The 25047-nt window shown below is 49.5% G+C and overlaps 3 protein-coding genes across 10 annotated transcripts in view; 1 reads left to right on the top strand and 2 right to left on the bottom strand.

Moving 5' to 3' along the window:
* TTC21A (tetratricopeptide repeat domain 21A) overlaps positions 1–1374 on the bottom strand; it is a 34226-nt gene extending 32852 nt beyond the window's left edge. For all 5 annotated transcript variants that reach the window (XR_009565830.1, XR_009565831.1, XM_060307938.1 and 2 more), the window contains exon 1: positions 1220–1374. Coding sequence is in view for 3 of the 5 variants with exons in the window: in XM_060307938.1 (XP_060163921.1) it covers positions 1220–1246 (27 nt within the window). In the remaining 2 variants the exon portion in view is untranslated. The remainder of the gene's footprint in view (positions 1–1219) is intronic.
* Positions 1375–1441: 67 nt separating this feature from the next.
* GORASP1 (golgi reassembly stacking protein 1) lies at positions 1442–12566 on the top strand. Of its 3 annotated transcripts, none has more exons than XM_030846173.2 (9): positions 1442–1579; positions 5612–5692; positions 6200–6403; positions 7869–7955; positions 8099–8229; positions 8467–8719; positions 9459–9609; positions 10066–10218; positions 10472–12566. In XM_030846173.2, exons 1-9 carry the CDS (start codon positions 1517–1519, stop codon positions 10717–10719), a joined length of 1371 nt encoding a protein of 456 aa, XP_030702033.1. In that variant the 5' UTR covers positions 1442–1516; the 3' UTR covers positions 10720–12566. The 3 variants fall into 3 exon arrangements, with proteins under 3 accessions (XP_030702033.1, XP_030702036.1, XP_030702032.1); XM_030846176.2 differs by having other exon boundaries at positions 5607–5692; XM_030846172.2 differs by lacking the exon at positions 1442–1579 and having other exon boundaries at positions 4595–5692.
* The window catches only part of WDR48 (WD repeat domain 48), a 43688-nt gene continuing 31207 nt past the window's right edge, over positions 12567–25047 (bottom strand). For both annotated transcript variants that reach the window (XM_030846167.2, XM_030846168.2), the window contains exons 14-19: positions 23109–23204; positions 20467–20572; positions 19483–19570; positions 17048–17124; positions 15406–15598; positions 12567–14586 (exon numbers count right to left, since the gene is read on the bottom strand). In XM_030846167.2, coding sequence (XP_030702027.1) covers positions 14491–14586; positions 15406–15598; positions 17048–17124; positions 19483–19570; positions 20467–20572; positions 23109–23204 — 656 coding nt within the window. In that variant the 3' untranslated portion in view covers positions 12567–14490. The remainder of the gene's footprint in view (positions 14587–15405; positions 15599–17047; positions 17125–19482; positions 19571–20466; positions 20573–23108; positions 23205–25047) is intronic.

Below are 25047 nucleotides of genomic sequence, written 5' to 3'. Positions count from 1 at the left end.
GAAAGAATATTCAGACCTCATCCCATTCCTCCCCAGCCCCAGGAACAGCTCCATACAGTTTTCTTGGGAAGGAGTTTGGAGATGTTTGTTTTGGAATTAACCACAGATTCTGGTTCAAATGTGATGGGGAGTTCAACTCAGGTTTTGCCTTAGGAAGGGAATAAGGGGGAAGAAAGTGAACCGATAATAAGAATCATGACGCCAGTACTTAGAGGTACAAGTTATTGTGGGCTAACCACCTGTGGGGAAGTGTACCAAGGGCTTTACGCCCATCATCTATGCATTATCCTCTCCATATCCTTCACGGTTAAGGAAGCCGAAGCCCATGAAGGCTGTGGCTTGACAAAGGTCACATAGTAAGAGGCGCTGAGATTTCAAAGTGAAGTCTCACTTCCCCTAAGGTTTGTGGGTGCCGGGGTTGGGGACAGATGTGGTTGGATTGTGAACAGGCTTGTGGGCCATATGAAAGAGCCCAGACACCATCCTGAGGGTAATAGGAAGCAGCTGGAATGGTTTTAAGCGTTGAACACGGGGGGGGGGGGGGCGGGGGATGTACTCAGGTGTGTGTTTTTGCAAACACTCTGGCTTGTGTGTGTGTGTGTGTGTTGGGGTGGTCGTGGATGTTGGTGGCGGTGGTGGTGGTGGTGGCGGTGGTGGTGGGGGGCTGCTGGTGAAGAGAGCTGAAGCAGAGAAACCAGTTGGGAAGGGGACTGTTGCGGGTGCCCAGAGGGGAGATGGTGGTGATCCTGGACTAGGAGATAAAAAGTGGGTGATCTCAGGAGACATTTAGGAGCTGATACTTCCTGCCGATAGACAGGATCTAGAGATTAGTATGGGAAAGAGTAAAGGCTGGGGGAGCAAATGGTGGTGCGATCCACTGAGGTGAAGGACCCAGAAGAGGCACAGACAGGGGAAGGGGAGATAATGGCTAGGTGATGGAGCTGGGTTTTTATGCTTTGGTTTGGGGCAGCTCGGGGATAGGACTGGGTGGGGATGATGACTGTGGGCTCAGAGAACACTAGAGAGGATTCGCTTGCCACGGAGAATGAGGCGAGAAGGGACGAAGGCAGCCTGAAGAGGCCGGGGACAGCGAAAGGCGGGTAGCGGAGGCAGCACGAGCGGTCAGAGAGGTAACAGGAGAGCTGCAAGGCGCGGGGGTCACCAGGCCAGGGGCGGAGAGTCCCGGAGGGAGCGGCTGGGCAGTGCCCGGGCCACGCACCATAAGGGAGGAATCATTGATGCTCATCTCCGGGCACCTGCGGCTCCGAGTCCGGGTCTGGTGGTGCCTCGCGGAGCGGGATTCCCGAGTCAGAGTCCCGGTCGCGCCTCTCGCGGCCTGCTGTTGGAGGCGCGCGCGTCCTTGGAAACAGAGCAGCCGGCCGCTCTCTAAGGGCGTCAGTTAAGGGTGGGCGTGGCCAGGCACCACGTGAGAAGGCGCGGGTAGTCGAGCGCCGAGAGGGTGAGTACGCTGGTGGCGCCGCGGTCCCGGGCACCGGCGCCCGAGCCGACAGTGGCCATGGGCCTGGGCGCCAGCGCCGAGCAGCCCGCGGGAGGCGCCGAGGGCTTCCACCTGCACGGGGTGAGTGGCCCCTGCGGCACCGGTGGCCTTGGCATGGCGTCCCCACCAATGTGCGGGGGACGTCCGATCACCGGCCTGGGGGCGGTAGAGGCGGGGTCTCGGCCTTAGTGCGGCCGCCCGGGGGAGAGTGATGCCCCTTCCCGGTAGGAGACGCCGGCGAGAGATGGCGCCACGGCACTCCTGGGCCCCGGCCCGTCTGCGGCCGCGGGTCGGCCCGGCGCCAGCCCCAAGTGCCAGCTCTGCAGGAAGCTGGAGCGTTTCCTGGTCGTGTCGGGCCGCCCCGGAATGGCACTTCTCCCGGTTGAAGAGTGAAAGCACCAGGTCCAGTCGGGACGCATTTGTGCACTTCTGTGATCACATTTATGATCGCCTGTTGTGCACTGCGCTTGTTACTGGGCCTGGGGAGAGAGCCAGCTAAGCCCAGGGCCCGGCTGTCCCCGCCCTTGGATCCAGGGGGTCGGGGTAACCGAGTGGACGCCAGCTGCGGGGGAGCCTGCCAGCGCGCATGTTGCCTGTGGTGGGGTCGAAGACCGATGAGAACCAGCCCGGGAAAGTGGGAGCGGGAGAGCCAAGAGAATGCGGCAGAGGGCTCGGGGAGAGAGTTTGCGGGGGCTGGTGGGGGGAGGGCTCCCCGGTGGAACATTGCGGAGAAGCGCGGTAAGGCCGCGGCTGATAATGTGCCTTCGGTGTCGCCACAGAGGTCCCGGGGAAAGTGGAGATAGAGTGGGTTCCTAGAGCCTGAAGGTGAGGAGAGGGGCCCGCAGCAAGATGGAGATTTGGGGTGATTTGTACTGCGGAGAAGGAGGGGCTGTAACAGAGCTGAGAGGGGCAGGAGAGTGTCCGTCCCCGGCGCGCCGCGGGGCAGGACTCCCTTCTCCCTTGTGCACGGTGGATGGCTGCAGAGATGGGGGTAGGCAGACAGGCTTGTCAGTTTGGTGCCTGGCTGTTGAGCGGTGTCTGCATTGTGATGGGAGGCTCTGTTAACAACTATGAGGGAGGGGGGCAGCTAAAGAAGAGGTTTCCTAAAAGGAAAGCCAGGATGGCTTCAGGACCCAGAGGTAACAGAATCTGTGCTTGGTGGTGGGCTTTCCCTAGTGGACGTCATGGTGAGGCACCGGACAGAAAAGGTGGACAGTGAAATGCATGCAGCCAGGAAGAGTCTTCCAACAGGTTTGATGGAAGGCAAATTGAGGATATCGACAATGGGGGGTGGGGTGGTGGTGGTGATGGTAAGAGTGAAGATGGGAAGGGCCTGTTGGAGAGGGACAGAATGGAGAGACTGGGGAATTGGAGGTGTTCATTCACAAAACAGTTTTTTTTCCCCCCGTTTCATACGTGTAGTTTTATTTAGTTGATGTACAATATTATATATGTGTACAATATAGTGATTCACAATTTTTAAAGGTTATACTCCATTTATAGTTATTATAAAATATTGGCTGTATTCCCTGCGTTGTACAGTATATCCTTATAGCCAAAACAGTGATTTTGAGCACATATGCTGTGGCAGGTAGAGTTCCAGGCACTGAACATAAAGCAGTGAGCAGAAAAGATATTGTCCCTTTTCTCATGGAGTTTACATTTGGATGCCAGCAGAGAGGGAAGGGAGACAGACAGGAAATATATGGTAGGTGGTGATCATTGCTAGCAAGAAAAATAAAGCAGAGTGAGGGGATCCAGAGTGATGAGTGGGTGCTCTTGTATACAGGGGTCAGGAAAGGCCTCTGATCAAGTCACGTTTGAACAGACACCTTGGAAGGAAGTAAGGACAATACAGATATTTGGGGGAAGAGCGTTCTGGGCAGAGGGAGGCCCTGAGGTGGGACTGTGCTTGCTGGGCTTGAGGAGAAGCAAGGAGGTGGGGTTGGTGTGCTTGGGTGGCGTGGCCCATGTGAGGAGAGTGCTAAAGGTTGAGGCCAGGTTGCTTGGGGCCTTGCGTTTTGTCCTGAGGATTTAGGATTTTATGCTGAGCTGTGGAGCCATTGGGAGGTTTTAAGTGGAGGTGTGACACTGCCTCCTAAACATTTAAAAAAAAAAACGAAGAGCAAGTGTGCTGCCTTCCCTAAATATTGGCGTTCCCACGGTGTGCTGGGCATGGTGGAGGAGTCACTGTCCTCGGCAGTGGACAGGAGCAGACTCTGGGTCGGATTTCCTGGGGTCAGGCTGTTGCTGAATAACTGAGTGCTTTTCCTCCCCTGTCAGTTGGGGTTAGTGAGACGGTTAAATGACAGGGGAAGCAGGTGGTGCAGTCTTCTGGCACCCAGCCAAGCCTCAGAAGGCGTAAACTGCCATCGTTGTTTATCACTCTAGGTGCCCTGATGGGAGATACAGGGGGCAGGGGGAGTGTTATGAAAGCAGCACTCGTTGTGGGGCTGCGGGATCTGGGGTGATGGGAACGCCCAAGGGAGAGCCAGACAGAGGGGACGCTTGTTGCGGGGCCGGGGGTGCGGTGGGCAGCACCGCAGGTGATTTCCGCTGTGGAGCCATAGTGGGTGATGACAAGGCCCAGAGCAAGGGACCTTGACAAGGCCAGACTGAGGACAAGGCCACAGGAGAGGGGAGGTGGAGGCGCTGGGTGGGCTGGGAGAGGGCCGGGCCTGCGCACTGGGGGCCCCAGCCTCTGAGCCTCATTAATGATGGAGGTTGGCAGACACAGTGTTGAGGAGGGTAGAGGGCAACCGGCCTCTGGAGTGGGGGCCTTACCCGAGGGAGGTGGAGTGGCCCAGAGCAGGGAGGAGCAGCTCCCCGCCAGCTCTCCCTGGCGAACTGTCCTCTGATTCTCCAAAGACCCCTCGTCCCAGCTTCCCCCTGAAGGGACGGAGGGGCAGGCTCCAAGCAGCTGCTCTCTGGGCCAGGCCAACTAGGGCTGGAGTTGGTTTCTGGGCTCATTCTCACTGGAAGCCATGGCAGCTTCTGGAGGTGGCAAGGTGGGGCTCCGTCGGTTCCACTGCCTGGAGGGAGCCCTCATTCCAGGGGTGAACTGGCCTTGATCCATAGCCTCAACGGTGAGCTCTCCTTCAGTGTGGGGACTCCAAGACTGGAGGGGCTAGTGGGTGGCAGAAGCCATGGGGGCCTTCCCCTCAAGGAAGCATCCGGAACCTGAGGCCACATGAGCCCTGTGCCCTGTGGGCTGCTGGCCTGGCTGGTGCCTGACCAACAGGGCATCAAGTGCTCACAGCCAAAGGCCCGAGGGAGTGGGGCCCGTATTAGGTCCAGACCTGGGGATAAAGGCTGCATTGTTTGAGCAAAGCTCTGTGAATGGGGCCTTTGAGATGGATTTCCACCATAGCTGCAAGCCTGGTTGTGGTGTTTTTGGAGACAGCAGGGAGTTCGGGAGTTGAGGGCAGGGCAGGAGCCCCTTGGGCTGGGAATGGCCGCTGGAGGAGCTGTCCTGTGTGGGGAGGTTGGATGGTGAGGGGACTCTGCGCTGCTCACCAGGCTCCCTGGCTCAGGCTCATTCCAGACCCTGGGGTCTGCTCTCCTCAACCACCCCTCCTCAACAGCTCCTATCGCCCCACCTGTGGAACTGGGCCAGGATCTGTCACCACAGGGTCAGGGGCTCTCTGGGATCTGGCCACAGGCTGCCTTCTGCACTCTGTCTTTCTGGGCATGGCCCTGGCTCCATCCATCCTGGGGCACTCCCTTCCTGTCCACATCTAAACATTTCTGGTAAACCCTTCTGGCTTTCCAGCAGCCCCAGCCCAGGCTTCTGGGGCAGCCATCTGTGTCACCCTGTCTCCGTGTGGCCTACTGCTCTGGGTTCTCCTATGAGGCATCTCTGGAAGCATCTGTGGATCATACTCAGGAAAGAGTCATTTTCCAAAAGAGGAAAACCTGTGCCCAGGAAGGTAGTGAGAGAAGATGGAGTGAACCTTGACCATGCCCATGTGTGGCCTGCCTGGAACGGTTCATGCTGGTGTCTCTGTCCTCGCCGGGACACGGGGAGTGGTGATGGTTTCTAGAATTGACGGCTGGGGGCTTCTGGGAGAGTCCCAGGGTCAGCGCAGTGACCGTGGCCTCTGTGCAGCACAGGTGCAGGAGAACTCCCCCGCCCAGCAGGCAGGCCTGGAGCCCTACTTCGACTTCATCATCACCATCGGGCACTCAAGGCTGGTGAGGCCCCCTTCTGCCTCTGCTTTGCTTGTGTGTGTCTCCTGCTGTCCCACAGGGGCCCCAGCCCTGCTCCTGCCTCCCTTTTCTGCTGAAGGGAGGCTGAGCCCCATCTCCCCTTCTTCCTGAGCCTGATGGGGGCCCTGCCTGGAGCTCAGCTCCCGGGCTCTCAGGGGTGGGCTGGAGCAGGTGGACTCCTGGCACTGGCTGCAAGGTCTACGGGGTCTGCCCAGAGGGGCCTGAGAAGTGTGAGAGCTCTGGAAGGGGCAGCTCAGAGTGGGCAGTGCTGCAATGCTCTGGACCCCGGGGGCTCTTTGCTTACTTTGTTGTGTTCTCCGGGGGGACTGAAGGAGGAAGGTTTAGCAGGGCTTGGGGGTGCTGGGGGTCACAGTGGCTGCAGGCCCAGCCCAGCCACCAAGGCCCTTGCCCCATCTCAGACCCAGACTTGTCTGGGGGGCCTGGCCGGGTGTGTGTGGGGGGGTCCGGGAGTCAGCCCCGCTGCCCCTGCAGAACAAGGAGAATGACACGCTCAAGGCCCTACTGAAGGCCAATGTGGAGAAGCCGGTGAAGCTGGAGGTGTTCAGCATGAAGACCAATAAGGTTCGCGAGGTGGAGGTGGTGCCCAGCAACATGTGGGGCGGCCAGGGCCTGCTGGGCGCCAGCGTGCGCTTCTGCAGCTTCCGAAGGGCCAGCGAGCATGTGTGGCACGTGCTGGTGAGTGGGCGAGGCGTATGGGATGGGTGTGTGGTGGGGGCCTCCCGGGAGAGGCCAGCAGACAGTGGGTCTATTAGAGGGTCCCAAGGGCAGGGTGTGGTCTCCCCTTTCCAGTGTCCCAGAGAGCGCAAATCCTCTCAGCCCAACAGTGCCCTGTGACTTAGGGCATTTTCTTACCCTCTAGACGTTGGCTGCTTCTTTGGAAAGGTGGGGACGCCATCTGCTGGAAGCTTGGTTGTACTGCCAGAAGGCTGCTGCTGCGGCTGCTTTAGTCTTTATCTAAAAGAGTGTTTTTTTCTGGTGTACTCTAGGGGAGGGGTCCCCAACCCCAGGGCCGCGGACTGGTACTGGTCCCCAGCCTGTTAGGAACCAGGCCTCACAGCAGGAGGTGAGCAGCAGGCGAGCGAGCAAAGCTTCATCTGCTGCTCCCCGTCGCTCGCGTTACCGCCTGAACCGTTAACACCCCCGCCGTCCATGGAAAAATTGTCTTCCACAAAACTGGTCCTTGGTGCCAGAAGGGTCGGAGACCCGCTGCTCTAGGATATTATGATTTTTCTTGGCAGGTCCCCTGAGAGCACCCTTGGGCACTGGGCTGGTGCCTGGGGTCTGAACCTTAATGAATCTCTGTGACTGAGTTGTCACAGATGTTGCTGTTAGTGTTCGTTCACAGACACACATGCACACGTGACATGCAGTCACTGATGGGGCCCAAGTTCTTGAATGCTCGGTCCTACGGCTTGATGGACAGAGGGTGCCCTGAGCTGGACACTGGCTGATTTGGTTTCTAGCCCCCTCTATTGCTCACTGACTCCTCGTGGGAGCCTTCTCAACCTTTTCAGCCAGCCTCAGTTTGTCCATAAGTGCAATGGGGGTGGTGATACAAATCCCTCTATATTTCCCGGGAGATTGGGGGTTGGGTAGTGGAGCTTTCCAAGGGAGAAGGCAATCCTCGTACCCACTTCTCACCACCCTCTCCTTCAACCTCCCCCCACCCACCACCCCATGGGTCTTCAGTTCTGTGCCTGCAGCCGTAACAGCAATGCAGTTGGGCACTTACTGTGGGCCAAGGTGTGGTTTTCATTCTGTGCATATATTATTTTTTTTAATCTTCTCAGCAACTCTTGAGTGAGCACTACATATCCCACTTTTAATTGTGGGGAAACTGAGGCCGAGGGGTTAAGTGTTTGTCCATAGTGCCCTAGCTAGCCGCTGGTGGAGCCAGGAGTTGGACCTAGGTGGTCAGATGCGGGAGCTCCTGCCTGTGGCACGGTGCTGCCCTCTGCTGGACAGGCTGTGGACCGGGGGAGGCAGGGGAACCAGGGGCTGGGCTGGGAGAGTCTGGACTTGAGGTCCTGACCTGGGGACAGAGGACAGGTGGAGAGGCAGCTCCTGGAGAGGCAGCTTCCCACCCGCCGCCCCCCAGAAGCAAGGCCGATAGTTGGATAGTTTGTGATTCTTTCCTCAGGATGTGGAACCCTGTTCCCCTGCCTCCCTCGCTGGCTTGCGCCCCTACACCGACTACGTGGTTGGCTCAGACCAGATCCTCCAGGAGGTAAGGAACCACACATAGCCTTCCCCCCGGCCCCCTGGATGGGGTGTGGAGAAGTGGGTACTGTCCATGAGAAGCGTCTTGTCTTGTGAGGCTTCCCATCCCAGGGTGGGAGCAGGGCTCAGGTACCATGTTGTCTGTCGTAGTCCGAGGACTTCTTCTCACTCATTGAATCCCATGAGGGGAAGCCCTTGAAGCTGATGATTTATAACTCCGAGTCCGACTCCTGCCGGGAGGTGACTGTCACTCCCAATGCAGCCTGGGGAGGAGAGGGCAGGTATTTCCTGGGGTTGCAGGGCTGCAGGGTGGGGCCCTGGTGGGGCCGTGGGGGACCCTGGCCATTGGGCATGGACCTGGAGTCCCATGGTGGGGATGGAGGGATGGGCCCTGGGCCCAGGGGTCCTGAGGCTGACAGTTGGTCCATGAGTCCCCCTCATTGCTGGTGTATGGGGGTGGCAGGGATAGGAAGGGCTGTGGGACAAGCCCCGGAGTGAATGTTTCTGGTCTTCGGCAGCCTGGGCTGTGGTATCGGCTATGGGTATCTGCACCGGATCCCAACCCAGCCTCCCAGCCACCACAAGAAGCCATCTGGTGTCCCACCACCTGGTGTCCCGCCACCTGGTATCCCGCCACTTGGTGTCCTGCCGCCTGGTGTCCCGTCGCCTGGTGTCCCGCCGCCTGGTGCCCCACCACCTGGACCCACCCCGCAGGACTCTCCTGCCCCTTCTGGCCTGGAGACAGGCTCCAGGCAGGGTGACTACGTGGAGGTACGTGGGGAGCACCTGCCAGCTGTGGTGAGAGGGGAGCTTCATGTGGGCAGAAGGGCCTGCAGCTGGGAAGAGGAGACTGGGGCTGTCCTCACTGGGGGCCTGCCTGCAGAAGCCTTGGGAGGCCCATCTGCTTGTGGGACGCAGTGGGAGAAGATGGGCCCGTCCTGGGACAGCGGAACCTACTTCGGTTCTCCTGCCACTTGGGTCTGGAGGTGAGGGTAGTGTGAGGCACTGGTTGTCATTTTCATTTCATGACTGGGAAACTAAGGCCCAGAGGTGGGCAGAGCCTTGTTCTGTGCCTCCGTGAGTCTGTGGTAAAGTTAGGCCAGGGGCTGGGTGTCTGTCTGGGTCTGCAGCCAGATCGTGGCTGTTGAGAGGTCCCCCAAGTGCCTCTGGGCATTGGGCTGGTGCCTGGGGTCTGCACAGGGGCCCTTGGGGACTGCTCTCCAGGCATGGACTCTTTCTGTGGGTCATGGATGGGGCTCCGTCTGGTGGGCCCTTGGGGCTGCTCAGCAGAGTGGGAAGGGTGCCCCGAGTCCATGTCCGCACTGCACGAGAGGCCAGCCAGGCCCCTCTTGCCTGACTTCACATCTGCTGTAGAGGAAGCGTTAGATGCCCAGGGCTGTTTGCTCCCTTGGGCTGAGTGGTGCTCCCGGTGGGTGTGAGCTGGCGGTTAGGTTTGACTACCCTGTCCAATAGGCCCCTCCTGTTCCTTTTTTTCCCTGGCTCCCTGTAGGCCCTGCTGCAGGCACCTGGCTCCTCCAAGGAGGAACAGCTCCCTGGGCCCAAGAGTCCTGGCCATGGCACTCCAGACCTTGGCGACCTTCCCCGTTCCATGGAGATTCCTCTTCAGCCTCCGCCTCCACTGCAGCGAGTCATGGACCCAGGTACCGAGCAGGCTGAGAGGAAGCTGAGGGCCTGCAAGCCCTGTGCTGGAGCAGGTCCAGGGCTCTGGGCTGGACTTCAGCAGACCCACTGAGCCCTCCTATCTGATATCCGCCAAGATAACTGCAGGTGATCCAATCAGTATACGGATGGCAAGACTGCCGTCCAGAGGAGAGAGGGGGCCTGCTCAAGGTCACACAGCACACTAGGCACAGAGCAGGGTCTGGGCCCTCTGCCACTGGGCTATTCCCATGATACCCAACCCCAGGCCCCTTTCTTTCCTCAGAAACCAGCAGTGGGGAACCTCTGGGGTTGGCTGGGGGCATTGCCACGGGCTGAGGAGGTTACAGTCTCTGGCCGGGCCAGATGCCCCAGGAACAGGGCGCCGTGAGCCCAGGGCGCTGGCCTTCCAGTGGTCAGGGTTTTGTTCTGGCAGAGAACTGTGCACCTTCCCCTAGGCTTCCTGGACGTGTCCGGCATCTCCCTCATGGACAGCAGCAACGCCAGCGCCTGGTCTGGGCTGCCCTCCTCCACAGAGCTGACCTCCACTGCGGTCTCAGCCTCAGGGCCGGAGGACGTCTGCTCCAGCAGGGGTTCTCGTGAGCGTGGTGGTGAGTGGCCGGCCGGCACCTTCGGAGGCCTTCTGGGAAGGACCCCGGGTTGTGGGGAAGGCGGCCCTGAGTCTCTCAGCTGGGTTAGAGGCTGGCCTGCAGGTGGAATGCAGCCACATCAAGGCATTTGTACGCTAAAGTGCCCATCCCCCATCAACGCTGGGGGTGGGAGTTGAGGGTCAGCGGGGTTACTGCCCCAGGCCACACTGGCCCTGGTCTGTGGGCCTCCTCAGCTCCACCCCGTGTGTTTCAGGTGAGGCCACCTGGTCTGGGTCAGAGTTTGAGGTCTCCTTCCCAGACAGCCCAGGCGCCCAGGCGGACCACCTGCCTCAGCTGACACTTCCCGACAGCCTCACCTCTGCAGCCTCACCAGAAGATGGGCTGTCTGCTGAGCTGCTCGAAGCCCAGGCTGAGGAGGAGTCAGCAAGCACAGAGAGCCCAGATTTCGGGGCACAGGCTGAGGGGGCAGCCAGCCAGGCACAGCTCTCCCCACCAGAGTAACACCCCAGGCACTAAGAAAGGCCTCTGATGGCATTTCATGAGGCCCAGAAGTGGGAGGCAGCTCAGGCCACACTGCGTGGCCAAGCCCCCTGCATTACGCTTCCTAGGCTGCTGCTGACAGGGGGTGGGGGGTGGCGTGGCTTGTGTCCACTCAGACGCTACTGGTCTCCAAGAGGTGACCTCCCAGCATTCATTCTGCCTGATGGTCCTGCCTTTGGGGAATTGGCCACTTGTTTGAGAATCTCAAGTACTTTTGGGGTAGTAGGGGCTGGGAGTAGCACCCAGGTTAAATAAGTTTTCCAGGAGATAGGGTCGGAGAGCAAAGGATTCTTTGCCGCTCGGGTAGGGTGTGGAACTTCAGTGGCCGCGGGCCTTGGGGAAGGGCATCTTTTGGCCACGTACCCACTGCTTGCTCCTGCTCTGTGGGTGCACAGAAGGTAGCAGTCCAGGCACCATGAGGTGTGAAGATGGGGTGAGGGACGAAGGGGTTGGTGTGGAGTGTTTGCCTAATCGCTCTGTAGGGCTTGCAGTGATTCTTTCCACAGAGCTCAGCCAGCTCTATCTGTAATGAAAGGCACCCCAAGCCCTGGGGACCCCTGCCGCTCCAATTACTGTCTCACTTTGTGCTACACAGCACAGTTGGCTCATGCTAACCACATATTCCAGCCATGGTTGGAGGAGAGGCAGTGAACTTGCCCACCTCTTCTGAGGGAGGATGGTTGGAAATTCTAGGCCCTTCAGCACACTCACCTGTGCTTGGACCACGATGCTTCTTCTTTGCCACCGTCTACACCCCACAGACCTGGGGACACACAAGTGTCTCCAGTTGTGACTCCTGTCAGCTCCCAAACTTTTACAACCATCTCTTCTAAATATAGAAGTCATCCAGCCAGCCCCAGTGGTGAGTAAAAGTTACAAATTTAATTTCACCATCCTAAGCAGACTCTTAGAGCCAGTCCTCCCAACTGGAGTTCTTCACACACAGCTCCCACTCCAAGGGGAGATGAGGGGCCTGGACAAGATTGGGTAGGGGCCCTTCTGTTCTTTCCTGTAGTATAGGAGAGGGCTGTTCCCCTCACCTCCAGTGCCTTGGGAGGCTAAGACTAGGTCGAGTCTTTTGCTCTGCCTGGTTCCTGCAGGAAGAGGAGGGCTCCATCCAGGGATGGCCCCTCATCACTTGAAGTCCTCTCCTCTTTGGCTAGAGTCCCTCACCTTCCCTCAGCCCTCGCGGAGTACCGTGAAAGCTGCCTCTAGCCTGGCCTTCTACTCTCGGCCCAGTCGAAAGTCCCACCTTTACCATTTGATTTGGAATGTGTGCACTTACAGGGAATTCAGAGCTCTCTTAGGCTCATAGGACGAGGATTGTATGCTCTGGGGGGCACAGACCAAGTATATGGAGGGAGGGCCCCAAACCAGCAAACACTTCGCTTCTAGCACTGTGACTACATCTAAAAAGCAAGTCTTTGTCAAGTCTACCAGAGCAGCTGATAAGCCCACAGAACAGGGAGGCATTGTGTCCAAAGCCAGTGCTGGAGCCTGGTTCCTGGACTGTCTGGGAGCCCAGTGCAGCAATCCAGGAAGTAGAAAAGAATCACCATGGGCCTGTTCTGAGGCCAGCTTCCCTTCACTGTAGCCTGGCAGTCCGACCCAGAGTCACCCTCACCCAAGGGACCTGGTTCTTCCCTCCCTCACTTTCACACACTCCCCTCCTTAAATTGGGGGATAAAATGGATAGCAATGCTAATTATTTCCACGGTAAACACAAAACCAGAAGTTTCTTCCTTTCTCTGTAATCTGCTATGAAGGAAAATGACAAGTGAAAATAAATGTGTACTTACACTTTGAAATATTGTAACTAAAGCCTTTATTCTATACAACTGTGAAATACAGATTTTTACCCTTTTGGCATTGCAGACTGTCAAGATTTTCTGGAAACTATTACTGGTTTGACTGGAACAACAAAAAAAACCACAACCATGCTGGGGGTGAGATCTATGACAGGAAGGGAGCACAGCCGCCCCTCGAGGCTCGGCACTCAGGGCAGCATGGCCCAGCGAGGCCCATTCCTTCAGCCCAAGGGCCCCTCGTGCAAACACAACTGAGGGCTGGTAAATGAGTTTTTTTGTTTTGTTTTTGCCATTAATTCACAACTATTGCTAAAAAATGTGCACCAAAAGTGCACTGTTGTATTCAACAGATAGAAAGGATTTTTAAAAACAGCCGGTTGCTCTCTGCATAAGGGAGACAGGCTCACTGGAGATGTGGCGTGTCTTTGCGCACTCTTCAAAGTGTGGCGGCAGTGACCAGCCCACTTTCCAAAGGAGGCTGACGAGCAGTGAGGAAACCCTGCCTCTACGGTTGTGCCGGTTGGAATATCTCAGATAGTGAGGTCTGGACTCAGGCCACCAGCTGCCTCCAGCTGAACCTGTGAAGGCGTAGAAAAGAAAAAACCTTCCCCACCCCCTCCGCAGTCCCTGCTGTTGTGGGGACGGGCCATGCTGGGGAGGCAACTGGACTGGAATAAACTGCCCTCTGAAGGCACTTGTGCTTCTGGCTTCATCCAGGAGGCTTGTCTTACGTAGTTTTATGGGGGTGGACCATTGTTCTATTCCAAATACAAATGACCTTGGGGAGAATCCAAAGTATTTTTTTCTGCCAAAAGTTGAAGTATTTATCCCCAATAAGTTATATTCTGTACAAGATCCAAATGATTCTATGAAAGCTTTAGATTGTTAGAAAGAACAGTGAAAAGAAATCTGGATACAGGTACAACAACAACAAAAACCTGCATATAAAACTGGAAAAAACAAACATGTATACTTCCAGGATGTGAATATCAAATTAACTCACTATGATACCCTTTTACTCTGACACCATAAATATTAGGTAGCATTTAAATGAAGTTAAAATCTCATCACAGTCTTAAGTTTTGATGGTGTCACGCTGCTCACCCAGAGCAAGAACCTGTGGTGTCACCTGGCTTTGCCCATAAATAAAACGACACAGTGGAGGAAGGAGTAAGAGAGCTGCACCTCCCTGTGGCCGCCAAACAGTCCGGGCACCGTGGGGGTATCACCGCTGGGCACAGGCTGGGCGTACTCTAGGCTGGCAGTCCCAGTGCTGTGATCCAGCACCTGGAATTTCAACAGATCTTCCTGCAAGAACACATCTGAGATGCAATATTAAAAACAAGCCCAACAATAATCATTTATTATGAAATGGGCTGGCTCTCGAATTGTGCAGCAGCAAATTCCTATTAAAAGTAACTGTCTTAAATGGTGAAAACAACTTTTTTTTTTTTTTAAATGACAAACTTGGAAAAAGCCTTCATAGGTACTGCATGAGTGGAATGTACTCTTAGCAAAGCTCAAGAGTGTGGGTTTGGAGTTGAAACACAGTGACAGATGTGGCCCTACCAATGTGTTTCTAACAAGTGCTAACAGATCAAGATAGGGTCCTCTGAAACAAAAGGAGGAAGCAAAGTCTGCGCTGGCCTGTCGTTAGTTCTCTGTACACCTCGCAAGACACAGTCTGATCGGGGCTCTTCTGCTCTGGCACTCTGCCTTCCTGGGGACAGCTTAATCTACACATGGAGACTGGTTTCTATATTACATCTCGATTAGTCACTTCAATTGAAAGAGAATCTCAGTCCATACCAAATCAGCCGTTAGAAGTCTTGTTCCCGTTGGGGCTCAGTGGGCTTCCTAGCACTACTCTTGGGGCCATAGAGGAAGGTCAGTAAATGAATACCCAGGAGCGTTCGCCCACCCTTCACGTGGACTTCTGACGGTAATGGAGGGTGAGGTCACCACCACTCTTCCATATGAAGTGTTTCACTGTTCGAAGGTCCATATTTGGATCCAAAACCTGAATAGCAAAAAATGAATAATAAAAAAGGTATATCTAAGGCTTTTATCGTTAACTCTGGGACTCTCCTTGCCCATGCCTGGTGGCCTGTTCTTGCTGACACAGCTGCTTTGCAAGCAGGCACGGATCTGGGCATAGTAAGATGTGCAGCTTGTGTGGCTAGGCCAGACAGGCCATGTTCAGTCATTCCTCTGAAGAAATACCTTGAGTGTATCTTCATTTACAACATCTCCACCAATGCTCCACCCACCTCCACTTCAAATCTTAAACTAACGTGGCAGATGCTGCCCTGCAAATAAAGACGAGCATGGGGCACCCCTGGTGGCGCAGTGGTTGAGAGTCCGCCTGCCGATGCAGGGGACACGGGTTCGTGCTCCGGTCCGGGAAGATCCCACATGCCGCGGAGCGGCTGGGCCCGTGAGCCATGGCCGCTGGGCCTGCGCGTCCGGAGTCTGTGCTCCGCAACGGGAGAGGCCACAACACTGAGAGGCTCGCGTACCGGAAAAAAAAAAAAAAAAAGACGAGCATGTATCTTTCTTGTCAGAAAAAAAAAGCCACCAGCACATCCACATTTGTCTGTGTGTGCATTTAAGTCTCCATGTCCCTTTCCTGAAAACTGCCCCAGGGATAAATGGAAGCTTTAAGGTGGGCTATAGAGCCCTTCAGAAGGGGCCTCACAAATAGGTGGGAGAGACCCAGTGCTCCTAAAAGCAAAAGCCCCCCAAAGGCAACAGACTTGGAAACTACAATCCCACCACATGATGAAATTCTGAGCACCAGCACTGGAAAAAATGGGGCTGTGTCCTCAAGTCCACTTACCTGGTCCTGGCACAAAAGTTCAATTTTCTCCTCTGCCAACACAGCAATATCCTCTTCTTTTTCCTGTTCTCCTGGTTTTTCATTATTAGAAGAGCTAGTGGTTTGAGACTCATTATCCAAGTTGATGATTTTCTCATAGACGTGTTCCATTACTTTCCGGACTTGAAGCATGTCACTAGCAGAGAGTCTATCTCTGTAAAAAGCAAGGGCAGATTGTGACATCTGGAAATCACTGGATATTATCTCTTCCATATTTCTTGGTGTTAACATTTGACAAAGATAAAACATACCACAGAAACATAAACCAATAAATGTTCTTAGTCATTGCCGTAATCCATTTTTAGAATCGCCAATAGATTTTCTATAGTGTCCTCCCCTAAGACAGATTATGTGCAAATAAATGAGATTAAATACATATTCTTAAACCTTCTATATACATAAGGAATAGCCTTCTGGGTTTTATTCCCTTAAAGACTTTCCCAGAGCATGGGCAAACTAAATGCTCATGGAAGGGAAGGCAGCCCCTGGTGCTTACCAGGCTCCGATGATATATGTGCTCATTTCTCCCAAGGCTTCCTCCTCCTATAGCCAAGCCCTTGAGTTTCAACTGCCTGTCTGATCTCCAGACCTACCAACACAACAGCTAGCTAGGCAGCTCCAGCTGGATGTCCCAAAGGCACCTCAAACTCTACATGTCCAAAACTAGATTCAGCAATTTCCTTACCCCCAAGCCTACTTCTGTATCTCCGACATCAGTTAATAATGGTCAAACCAAGTAGCTAAGGCTCATACTCTGAAAGTCATCCTGAACTTCAGTCATTAAACCTAGTTGAAGTGATATCCAGAACTTGCTTTAAAATAATCGTGTGTGTGTGTGTGTGTGTGTGTGTATGTGTGTGTAGGCAGGTGGGTTCAGTGGGAGGGAGGGGGGGTAGAGGTATAGATGAAACAAAATGTTTAGCCATATGTTGAGAATTATTTAAGCTGTGTGATGGGATAATGGGGGTTCATTCTCCTATTGTCTTTTTTTGCATATGTTTGGAAATCTCTCTAACAAAAGGTTTTAAAGTCCTACTGATTCTACTTGCTGGGATACACATCAGTGAAACCTTGAATGTTCTTTCTGACTCCCCTCCTAGCATCTCCTGGCCACCCCTCCATCCTATGCTGCAGCTACACAGGTCCTTGACAATTTCAATATCTTATGCAGGCTCCTACTTCCACATCCCTGATCGAACCATTTTCTGGACCTGGAATATCTCTCTTTTGAAGTTCTATCCATCCTTACATGTCCAGCTCAAATTCCATGTCCTTCAAGAAAGCTTTCTGGAAAGCTACAGCCAAAAATTCATTTCTTTCCCCTACACTCATCATTCCGTAAGTATCCATAAAAGCAGTTACTATACGCAGACTGTGTCCTAAACTATGAGAGACAAACTCCATGTTTTACTTATTTTGAACATCTGCAGCCGGCCACAGTAGGTACTTGGTATATGGTTAAATTATATAAACTTTCAATATTATGAAATTAGCCTTAGATCTAGTACTTGCCTCCTGTGCTATAAAAGCAATTATAAGGAATTTTTAAAAATCTCTGGCAATAAATTAGATCAAAGTATCACATGACACTCCATTTACTTACTTTTTTAAGGTTTTTGCTCCTGAAGATGCATGAGGTTGGAGGTAGAAAGGAATTTTGTTGAATTTGGGCATATTTTTCTGAAACATGAAAAGTGAAAAAAGGTAAGATAGTTTCTGTTAGCTGATAAACTAAAATGATGTCAACAGGAAAACCATCCACAAGTTAAGTTATCACAATTAAAAGTGACTGTCTATGAAATTTATAATAAGCTATCAAATTATCTACGTCAGCCTTAGTGAAAAGGTATCAGAAAAGTATAATGTTTCATTTTGTAATAAAAGATACATAAAGACAAATTATATGCAATGTCAGTGGCAATATGAAATTGCAGCATGGATCTTCTCTATTAACAATTCAAGGAATGAAAAGGAAACAAATTTTAATTCTTTAAGCTATACAAACCAAAATCTGAGTTCTACATTAAAATGCCCAAACAAAAAATTAAGTGTCTTGCGAGAAACCCACAACATTCACCTTTGAGCAAAACCATACGCTCTACGCTGGTGAGGCCCATTATCCAACTGAAAAGGCCAATCAAAGTCCTCCCACTTTCTTTTCCTCTGACATCAGAGTAAGGTCTGAGGTTTTAAATGAGTGGAAACTTCAGCCAACCACCTAGATGTCCACCATGAGGTAAACCACATACTTAGATGAAGGATAAAATTAATTGGTCATCTTTTCTCTGGGGATTAATCCTCTCCGAGCCTCCATATCATATCCTGTCTGGATGTCTCCTCTGAGGAATGAGCCACAGGCCTAAAGTCAGCAATGCATCCAGGTGAGTTTAACACTCAAAGGAAGTTGTGGTTTATGGGGAGCTCGGATTTAGAGAAGACCACAGAATATCTATCAGGTGTCAGACCAGTTTTAAGTTCTTGGAGGTATATCTGGGACAGAAAATGAATTTTCTGCAGGTTCTAGAGATTAAATCTCTTTTCATATATCTTTAGAAATATAGGTCAACAGCACATAAAAGAGTCTAGAAACAGACCCATGTGTGTATAGAAATTTAGTATATGATAAAGATAGCATTTCAAATTAGTAGCAAAAGTTTATTCAATATATTGTGTTGGCACACTGGCTATCCATTTGGAGAAAGTTAGCATTCTACTTCACACCAAACAGAATAAATTCTAATAGACTGAAGATCTAGACACAAACCATTATCATAAACATACTAGAAGAGAATACAAGAAGAGAACATTTTTGCTACTTTGAAGTGGGAAATACCTAAGCAAGACATGAAACTCAGAGCCAAAAAGGATCTGGTCATATAAAAATTAAAACTCTTTGCCTGCCAAAAGACATCATGAACAAAGTAAAATTCAATTGAGAGGCAAGATAATAGTCAAAGGGTTAATATTGAATATGAACAACGCCTACAAGTCAGTAAGAAAGACAAATAACCCAATAGAAAACTGAGTAAAGAATGCAAATAGGCAAGCCACAAAAGAAGAAATAAAAATGGCCAACGTGAAAAGATGCTTAACCTCACCACAAATGAAACCAAAACCAAAAAACACATTAAAACAATGAGATAATATCTGCCTATAAAACAAAAATCTGCCTATCTTTCAGCAAAGATTGTAAGTATCCAGCATTGGTGAGGGTGTGCAGTACTGGGCACTCATACACTGTTGGTAAGAGTGTAAACTGGTACAGCCTTTGTGGAGGGCAATTTGGCAACATCTATCGAAATTTAAAATGTGCATACCCTTTGATCCAGCAATTCCACTTCTAGGAATTTATCCTAAAAAGTACACAAAGATATATGTACAAGGATGTTCACTGAAGCATTGTTTGTAATAGAAAACACTGGGTACAACCTAAATGTCCATTTATAGGGACTGGCTAAATAGATCTTGGTACATTTATACAATGGAATACCTTGCAGTCATTAAAAAGGAATGATCCATATACAGACATGAAAAAATGTCCAAGATATATTTTTAAGAGAGAAGAGAAAAAAAAAAAAAAAAATCAAGTTGCAGAACAGTATATATGGTAGGAGATTTTGTGCAAAATAAAATGATCTATACACACACACATATATACACAAATAATATATGCTTGTGTACGCACAGAAAAAACTACTGAAGGCTATGCATTAAACTATTAATATTTACTACCTCTGGGAAGAAGAATAGGGAGTGAATAAAAGAGAAACAGTGATTGGGAAAGGGATGGGAATTTCACCTTATTCATTTATTATTTTCTTTGATAAGCATATATTATTTATATAATTTAAAGACATAAAGAGATATATAAATAATTATTAATACTTCTTCTGAAACTTTGGAACTGCAGGGAAGCAGAAGAGGATTCCACTTGGTAGTGTAGTTTTAATTAAAGATTACACAGTCTAAAGTAGTTCTTAATTGTCTTCATGATTTGGAAAAAAATAAAAGGGCAAAGTGGGAATGGAGGATACTTACATCCACAGTGATGTCAATTACCCATTGTGGCACTGTCTCATTCAGAAGCATGGACTCAGTCTCACCCCCAGAGTCTCGGCAGAGCAGCCTAAACATAATCCAACAGGTAGTAAGTGACAAAACAAGCACAGATCCCAAAATCATTGTCAATAAACGTTAGAGGGAGGGACTGTTACAGAGTTCATTTAGGATAACCCTCACTTGACAGCTGAGAAAATAAAGTGAAGGCAGGCAGAATGACTCACTCTGCTAAGAGGGAGAGCAAGCCCTAAAACTCAGGCCCCCAGATTTTGAGGCCAGACATACACTACAGCTGCCTGATTCCCTGGGTGAGGATAGGAACCTGGGTATAGGCAAAGCACTTGAGAAAGGTCGTCTGCCAGTGCTATAGAGTGTGGCACTCCACACACAGTGGGGGTCAGGTTTATTTTTGGTAACCACACTCTCAGGAAACCATCATAAAGGAAGAAAATTCTGCCCTCAAGGGCAAGACAAACATTTTTCTTACTTCTGGCCCTACAGAAGACTCTAGTAGGCTTTCCCCCATGACTCTCCCTGGGCCTTGGCTGGCAACTTGGAGATGAAGCCAGTCTAGCTCTTGCGTGCAGGGCCTCATGAAGGACTGCCTCACTCCTCAGGTCGGGCCACTGTTGGGCACAACAGTTCCCAAGAGCAGCCCAGTCCATCTCCCCTGGCCAAGCCCAAGGGAAGTTATCTACTCTGATGCTGTCCTGTGGGCAGACACTTCCGGTGATGGTTTCCTGCAGAAACCACTAAGAAGCTGCCTCAAGGCAAGCTATCAACCTCATTTGAACACTAGAGGCTCAGCTCACAATTAGAATGGGGTCTAATAGCACCAGACACTTAACTATGTCATGGAGATGAAGAAGCTTCCAAACCCCTGACACCTCTAGAAGTTAAACATGTGCTTGAATGAATACTTCTTGGCAAACAGGATGCCTTCTTAGCCCTTCTTACCCATACCTGAACAAGGTGCGACCTCCAGCTTCACCAAAGATCACAGGAGTGTGTGGGGGCACCTGGAAATAGCCATTTCCCTTCTGTACTCGGTTCTCCTGCTCCCCATTTACTAGGAAAAGGTACAGATGGTGTCAGGATCCAGAGTTAGTGCTAAAAACACAGACTCTAAACATTTCATTTCCACAGAGCCCAACCATTGCAAGATTTTTTAAGTCAAAATCCTGTACGTCAGTCAGAGACAAAAATAAAGGTAAAAAAACGAAGTTAAATTCTTGAAAATAAGAAATATGGCAACTTGGGATGTACCTCATGAGAAATGACTACATTTTAGAGGATTTTAACAGAAGAGATTAATGTCTGAGATTTGAGACAAAAACATAACCGTCTATTTCAGCCACAGGTAAGTACAGGACAGCCTCTTTATAAACGATGATCTGCTCTTTTTTTGCTGCAGGGACGGGATGGGGCCGGTAAAATGCCAAGCTCAGAAAAATTTCTGTCAGAAAAAACTTTATGGTTAACGGTAGTCACAACTAATGGCAGAGGTATCAGTGAAAAACAAAACCTCAAAGAGGTAATAATCTCATTTTTACTGCTCTCTGCAGACTTCATTTCACTCTGCTTTCTTTGTAATCTTTTGAACGGAGTGCCGTCGACCCCCACTCAAGTGCCAGCTTGTGCATAAACACTTCCCTGACGAATCTGGAAGCAGTCTTGCCCTCTGCAACCTTACAGCACTCTCAGAACCTCTCTCACAGAACCTACTCTCTGATCTCATAATGCTGATGTAAGTGGCCCTTTGCCCAACCAGAATGCCAGTCCCTGAACGGTAGGGTCCATGCCCATTTATCTTTATTACCCCCACCTGCAACACAATACAGGTCTCAGAATACTTGAACTGCTCCCCAAGTATAATCTAAGCAGCTCTTGAGTATCCACTGAGCATGGTGCAGGTGTAGCAGAAGATTACCAGACACATAGAGTGTGCAGTGTCCTGAGCTCTGGCTGGGTCCTGCCCTGCCTTTACTATGCCAGTTTGAGTTTAAGGATGATTTGGGGTTTCCTGTGACTTTTTCTTTATACCCCCAACCAAAGCCTGGATCCAAGAGGTGCTGATTGTGCCACTGTTTTGTTTTTTTGATCTTTTTCTTTGAATTTTGTTTTATTTTATTTTTATACAGCAGATTCTTATTAGTCATCTATTTTATACATATTAGCGAATATACGTCAATCCCAATCCCCCAATTCATCACACCACCCTACTCTGTGCCACTGTTTTTTGTTTTGTTTTTAAAGATTTTTTTTGATTTTTTTAAAGTCTTTATTGAATTTGTTACAGTATTGCTTCTGCTTTATGTTTTGGTTTTTTGGCTGCGAGGCATGTGGGATATTAGGTCCCCGACCAGGGATTGAACCCGCAACCCCTGCATTGGAAGGCAAAGTCTTAACCACTGGACCACCAGGGAAGTCCCTGTACCACTGTTTTTTCATTACTTAATATGTATTATTGCTACTTGGGCCTCTGAGGGCACCCTGTCATGTTACAGATGGAGAAAAACAAGCCAAGAACAGGAAATGACATGCCCATAACTACATGGCTGATAAATGGCAGAGCCCATACCAGAACCTAGCTTGCTCAACCCTCTGTGAAGAGAAATTTCCACTGAATTTCTCTGGCTCACAGCCCACTGTACAATTCTAAAGGGGAATAAAGTGGGCCAGGTGACAAAAGAAATGACATCACGGGTGGGGTCAGTGCCCTCTCTATGACAGGGACATCAGGAGACTGGCTTTCAGAGAAAGAGGTATGTCATCCTTGCAAAACAGATTTAAACTCCAAAAATCATTCTGGATGAATCAGTCAGCCAGAACAAAGTCTCTGGCAGGAGGTCCTCATCACTGGTGACCACCGTAAGTGGGCAATCTTCAGAGAATCTTCAGCAGATAAGTCCTCAGTGGGTGGGACTTAAGGTTACCTTATGAGTTGTGAAATTTTAAGATTTATTTTCCCCTTTCTTTAATGAAACTGAGCCAAATTCTCCTCTGCTTCCCAGAGAAAGTTACTGCCACTGCCTGTGGCACACAAAGCTTTTCAATGCCCTCAATGACATTAATTCTTTACACATACTCATTCACTTAACCTGACACTTCTGAGTTGGGATTTGAATTTTTGAGCCAAGATCAGGTAGATCATCAGACTAGGTAATATCTACATTTCAAGCCAATGTGAAGTTAGACTACACAAGGACAAACCTGGCTTTTTGATGTTAATTAGCGAGCACTGGAGGTAAATCTAGCCGGTCCATGGATACCCTAAGAAATATCTTTGGAATAACCCTGCTAAGCTGCCTACGTTTAAGGACAAAGGTCATTTGAATACACAGGGTTTATTCTATATATCTTGTGTATAGAATCTCACTGATTAAAAGCTCTCTTGGAATCTCAGTTAAGACTGGATGGATGTTCTTTAGGATGTGGAAGGGAGGGCAGTAAATTGGGCACATCACATATATTTATTATGTCACACTTTAGCAAATGCTTAAAATAATTTTTTTAAGAAAACATTCTCAGGATAACAAACAATCTAAGTATCCTTAACTTCTGAGTAAATTTTAAATCAATTATCCTGATACAAAAACACGAACCATGGTTTACTTCATTTTCTTCTTCATCTATTGGATTCACATGCGTCCTAGGCCAATATTCTAGGAGGGCCTGGAGTAAAAGTCCTCCTAAGTTCACTGCAAAAGAGTTAATATAAAAAAGAAATGGAAAAGAGAATCATTAGCTTTAACCTAAAAATAGAGGGAAAGAAGTAAAAATTAAAAATTTCCACAAACTCTGATGTTACATTCTTAACCCAATGCCAAGGATGTTTAAAAGCAAGATTTAGAGATATCACGAAGTCTATTAAAATTTTATCTTAGAATGTTTAAAGCTGTGATAATATGGAGCAAACACATATTCTATTTGGTTGTTCAGATATAGCCATTCTTTAAAAATGAACAAACAAAAACAGCAACTGTAGTCTTTAAAGGGCTATTTCCATACAAAGCCAATACACTATATTTATATATATCAGGTATTTCTACATGCTACATTCATAATCAACAAAATGTAATAGACTCTTATGAAGATGAGTCTCTTCTCAACATACACAAGAATTAACTCAATATGGATTAAAGACTTGATGTAAGACCTGAAACCATAAAACTCCTAGAAGAAAACACAGGCAGTACGCTCGCTGACAATGGTCTTGGCAATGATTTTTTTGGATCTGACACCAAAAGCAAGGGCAATGAAGGCAAAAATAAACAAGTGGGACTACATCAAACTAAAAAGCTTCTGCAGAGCAAAGGAAATCATCAACAAAATGAAAAGGCAACCTAGTGAATGGGAGAAAATATTTGCAAATCATGTATCTGAAAGGGGTTAATATCCAAAATACATAAAAAATTCGTACAACTCAATAGCAAAAGAACTGAACAATCTAATTAAAAAATGGGTAGAAGATCTGAATAGACATTTTTCCAAAGAAGACACAGACAGTCAACAGGTACATGAAAAGATGCTCAACATCATTAATCACCAGGGAAATGCAAATCAAAACCACAATGACATATCACCTCACACCTGTCAGAGTGGCTATTATCAAAAAGACCACAAATAACAAATGTTTGAGAGTACGTGGAGAAACAGGAATCCTTGTGCACTACTGATGGGAATGTAAATTGGTGAAGCCACTGTGGACAACAGTACGGCAGTTCCTCAAAAATAAAACTATTATATCTAGTAATTCCACTTCTGACTATTTATCCAAAGAAAAGGAAACCACTAATTCAAAAAGATATATGCACCCCCATGTTCACTGCAGCACTATTTGCAATAGCCAAGATATTAGAAACAACCTCATTGTCCACTGATGGATGAATGGGTAAAGAAAATGTGATACACACACACACACACACACACACACACAGAAATATTATTCAGTCATAAAAAACAATGAAGTCTTGCCATTTGCGACAACAAGGATGAACCGTGAAGGCATTATGGTTAAGTGAAATATGTCAGACACAGAAAGACAAATACCACTTATATGTGGAATCTAAAAACAAAAAAGCCAAAAAACAAAGCTCACAGATACAGAGAACAGATTGATGGTTGCCAGATGTGGGGAGTAATGGAATGGGTAAAATGGGTGAAGGGGGTCAAAAGGTACAATCTTCCAGTTATAAAATAAATAAGTCATGGGGACGTAATATACAGTGTGGCAACTGTAGTTACTAATACTGTATTGCATATTTGAAAGGTGCTAAGAGAGTAGATCCTAAAGATTCTCATTTAGAAAAAAAAATTTTCTGTGTATGGTGATGGATGTTAACTAGACTTATTGTAGTGATTATTTTACAATATATACAACTATTGAATCATTATATTGTACATCTGAAACTAATACATTATATGTCAATTATACTTCAATAATTTTTTTTTAAATCGGGGGGGAAAAACTGTTTCCTACATTCACTTTCCTAACCTAACAGACTTCCCACATGGTTAAGGGTAGAGAGTGTGCTGCATGTT

The sequence above is a fragment of the Globicephala melas genome, chromosome 11 (assembly GCF_963455315.2).
Source record: "Globicephala melas chromosome 11, mGloMel1.2, whole genome shotgun sequence".
Taxonomy (NCBI): Eukaryota; Metazoa; Chordata; class Mammalia; order Artiodactyla; family Delphinidae; genus Globicephala; species Globicephala melas.
This window is presented reverse-complemented; position numbering and strand designations above follow the sequence as displayed.

What these genes read in the sequence shown, in the direction of transcription:
- GORASP1 (XM_030846172.2), top strand. Translation starts at nt 5,459, where the DNA reads ATGCCCATGTGTGGCCTGCCTGGAACGGTTCATGCTGGTGTCTCTGTC. An exon ending in GGCAGGGTGACTACGTGGAG is followed by an intron (nt 8,720 to 9,458) that starts GTACGTGGGGAG and finishes GGCTCCCTGTAG; the next exon opens with GCCCTGCTGCAGGCACCTGG. An exon ending in GCAGCGAGTCATGGACCCAG is followed by an intron (nt 9,610 to 10,065) that starts GTACCGAGCAGG and finishes ACCTTCCCCTAG; the next exon opens with GCTTCCTGGACGTGTCCGGC.